Source organism: Mirounga angustirostris, unplaced genomic scaffold (assembly GCF_029215605.1).
Source record: "Mirounga angustirostris isolate CCGP_5_RB_7025 unplaced genomic scaffold, mMirAng1.0.hap1 SCAF_13, whole genome shotgun sequence".
Lineage (NCBI taxonomy): Eukaryota > Metazoa > Chordata > Mammalia > Carnivora > Phocidae > Mirounga > Mirounga angustirostris.
The window spans coordinates 85,299,804-85,303,920 of NW_026991721.1; the positions used below are offsets into that span (position 1 = coordinate 85,299,804).

General features: G+C 46.5%; 1 protein-coding gene across 1 annotated transcript; it reads right to left on the reverse strand.

Annotated features, from left to right (window-relative positions):
* Positions 1-347: 347 nt before the first annotated feature.
* LOC123856721 (phosphatidylserine synthase 1-like) lies at positions 348-2,086 on the reverse strand. The gene is given in 1 exon segment (XM_045892841.3): positions 348-2,086. A coding segment is annotated over 1 exon segment (1,419 nt). The 5' UTR covers positions 1,990-2,086; the 3' UTR covers positions 348-570.
* Between the last annotated feature and the right edge of the window lie 2,031 nt (positions 2,087-4,117).

The window sequence follows — 4,117 nt, forward strand, 5'->3', positions numbered from 1 at the left end:
TAAGGTCCTCAAGAGGGGACGCGTTTGCGAGAGAGCAACAAACACTCTCCCGCGTTTTATCTCCGGGAGAGAGAGGCGCCCTCCCCAACTCAGTTTCAGCAGTGGCTTCTAACTTAAAACCAAGTACTAACAACGATAAAATAAAAGACAGAATAGGGGCCTGAACTCACACCCATAGGTCGAATGGGAGAGGCAGATGCGTAAAAATAAAGCCCGGTCACCAGCCCGAACGTGCCGCGACCGCAGCGGACCACAGTAGGCTCAAGCGTGGCGCTGCCCGGGGCAGCGGGGAGGGAGCCGCCGCCCCCCGCCCGCCAACGCCCCGCATGCCTACCCGGGACCGCACGCCAATGCTGAAGTTGGAAGAGACCTCGAATTGGCAAAGGATGCCTGCGGTGGCCGGGTCTGTGGGAAACAAGACTCACGCTCTCAAAGAATGACCCCCGAGCCCCCTCTCCTCCTCCCGATGGCACTGCATGTTTGCCCTCCTCACAGGGAGGTCCACACCAGTCAGTTTCCCCTCTCAGTTCTAGGCACTCTCTGGGACATCTGCGATGAGCCAGGCTCTTCTCATTTCTTCCCCACTCCATTGGTGACTTTTGACTTGGAATGTCGATTCCTTCTTCTGGAAGAGTGGCTTTCGTTGTTGCCTGGATGCTTGGGTGGGCTGTCCTCAGAACCTTTTGAGCCTTTCCCATGAGACCAGGAGATGTCTGGACTGTAGGTGCCATCTTCACACCCTGAGTACGTCTTTTCTCGGTGACCATAGTGCTCTGCATACCAAACCATGCCATAGAGACACAGGAAGGTGGTGAAAGCAACACAAAGAAGCCAAAGCACAACATAGAGTATTTGGGTCTTAGAGAAGAGATCTTGTCCACATTTTATGCACATGATAGCTTCCAGGAAACCAATGACCCCAAACACCCAGCACTGTGTTCCTACGCTTTTGCACTGTGTGTCAGTGAGGTAAGCATAGTACTACCTCCCTGTGGGAGCCGCGATGCCACCCATGAAGAGAATTCTACACCAACTTAATGGATGACTGGCTTGGAACACAAAGATATGTTTCAAGAAGAAGGTATTCAACTCAGTTAGCTGCCAGATGATCATGAAAAGGTATATTCCAGCCACTCTCTGAAATGAAGATCTGGGGTCAAACCATCAAACGTAGGTCCAACTAGCAGGGGTAAACTGGAGCACGGCTCTTTTGATTTTCCCGGTGGTGGTGTGGATGTCTTTGAAGCTGGCCCAGTGGTAGGTCCTCATCTCAAGAAAGCGGCAAACGACCATGCCCAGCCAGATGCCGCCGCCATTGCACAGCAGGATGTCCAGGATGACCTGATCCCACCAGCACTCGGCGAAATTGGGCAGCAGGTGCATGAAGAAAAGCTCAGTTAGCTCCCAGGTGATACTGATTGTCCAGCAGAGACCATAACTATGGATCAACAAGGCCTTCATGGCCCAGCCCCAGAAATGTCCAAATGCAAATATATCAAAATGGCTGATAATCCTCTCCCAGGTGATAACGTGACAATTGACAGCAAACTCCATGGTGTCTGCTTCCCTTGTGGCGTATCGAAGATTTGGATCCAGCCAATACATCAGGGATTTAACCTGATCGAAGTTCAGGAAGAGGAGGAATACCAGGAAAAGGAAGTAGAGCACACTGAGTCCAAAAACCATTCTCCATAAGGCCGGATGAGGTCGAGTAAATGGGCCATTGGGAAAAGCTAACACACTGATGATAAGGAAGAAGAAAATGACAGAGAGGATGCCCCTCCAGATGTTGTCCTCTGGGACAGAGTCATCCTGGGTGAAGGCCAAGTACATGAGGCTGACGATGGTGAAGCTGAGCAGGGTGATGGTGTGCGGCCGGTAGAAGTCGATGGTGATGTCCTCCACTTGCTGCTCATTGATCATCCGGAAATGCATCTTGTAGTTCACATCATCTTTGCTCAGGGTCCGACTCCCCACGCAGGACGCCATGGCCCGCCTCCCCGTCCTGCGGTGGCGGCGCCGGTCCCCGCCCGTGGAGGCTGGGACCCCGGAGGTGACGAGCCGCTGCAGGAGGGCAGCCGGATGGCGGGGCCCTAAATATATTTATCTTATGGGTTTTTTCATCTCATTCCATTACTGAAATTCTTTGGGGTCTAATTTGTTAGGTCTGATTTTGTTTTTTTTATGCTCCTGATGACTTGCTTCTTTCTGTGTTTGGTAATGGTTAAATTATGAACTCATCTTGACAGTCATTTATTTCTGGCTTTATTTGTGGAAATTTGTGGAAGCCTGGATTACATCTATATTTATGTAGATGTGAAAGGAAGCGTCTCTGTCCCTCCAGGGAATTTGTTTTTGCTCTTGCCTAAGTTATCAACATAGGACCACCTTTTATGCTACTTCCTCCCCAAGGTCATGTATGTTTAAACCCCCAAATCTTTGAAGTTATGTAATTATAAAGTTTCAGGGGAACTTACTTCCCTCCACCAGAATCCAGACTAAGACAAATAAGTCTTCTCATCTCCCTTTACTTGCTGGCAGTTGTTTTCTGTTTGTTTTTTTATTTTAAGTCTATCCTTTCACTAATACGGTGAGTATCCTAGATTACATGAGGGTCTCAGTTTTAACCAACCAGCTTTGGGGAAGTGCCAAAGGTCTTCTTTCTTGAACCAGTGTGAGTATTTCAATCTAAGCTCCGTAAGGGCAAAGATAATGTATATTTTGCTTAACAGTAAATCTCCAGGACCCCACACAGTGCTTGATACATAGTAGGTCACAGATAAAGGGGTGTGGAATGGATGGAGTTGCTGTGAGGTTTAAATGAGAAATGGTATGGAATTAGCATATAATAGGTGCACAATTACTAGAAGGCATTTGTTCATAGTGTCTTTTTATTGTCTTCTTCATTTATGTGGATTCTTGCTTCTGAAAAAATTAGAAAGCTTCAATGGGACCACTTATCTTATTGTGAACCTACAATTTCCCTACCACTCTCATAAGCCAATTTGATTTGAAACAGCCTCAGATATGGAGGTGTAAAGGCTCCTCCTCACAAGTGGGTGCACTTATATTTTTTGAAATGCATTGTGAGGAAGATGTAGATGGAAGACAGAGATGGGCATTTGATCCTACTGGGCTAGCTCCTTTGACCTATATCCCAACATATTTTCTTCTGGTCTTTCTCTTCAACCGTTGCATTCTCTAGCACCCAAATGGGCTCTTATTGGACTAGCACAGAACTAAGCACAAAAAGACCAAAGTTTTAACCAAGTTCTGTCACTGGCAAGCTGTATGATCTTAGGCGGTCACTTAACATTCTTATATTTTGTTCCTAATAAGGAAAATTAAAACTTTGGGCTCCACTGAAAAATCTTCTGCAATGTAAATAGTTTATAACTTACTATAAAATTGCTTGCCTGTCTACTGGGTATTTACCCCAAAGATAATGTAGGGATCCAAAGGGGTACGTGTACCCTGATGTTTATAGCAGCAATGTCCACAATAGCCAAACTGTGGAAAGAGCCAAGATGTCCATCGACAGATGACTGGATAAAGAAGATGTGGTATATATATACAATGGAATATTACACAGCCATCAAAAGGAATGAGATCTTGCCATTTGCAATGATGTGGATGGAACTGGAGGGTATTATGCTCTGCGAAATAAGTCAAAAAGAGAAAGACATGTATCATATGACCTCACTGATATGAGGAATTCTTAATCTCAGGAAACAAACTGAGGGTTGCTGGAGTGGGGGTGGGGTAGGAGGGATGGGGTGACTTGGTGATAGACACTGGGGAGGGTATGTGCTCTGGTAAGCGCTGTGAATTGTGCAAGACTGTTGAATCTCAGATCTGTACCTCTGAAACAAATAATGCAATATATGTTAAGAAAAAAAAAAAGAAGAAGAAGATAGCAGGAGGGAAAGAATGAAGGGGAAATCAGAGGGGGAGACGAACCATGAGAGACGATGGACTCTGAAAAACAAACTGAGGGTTCTAGAGGGGAGGGGCGTGGGGGGATGGGTTAGCCTGGTGATGGGTATTAAAGAGGGCACATTCTGCATGGAGCACTGGGTGTTATGCACAAACAATGAATCATGGAACACTACATCTA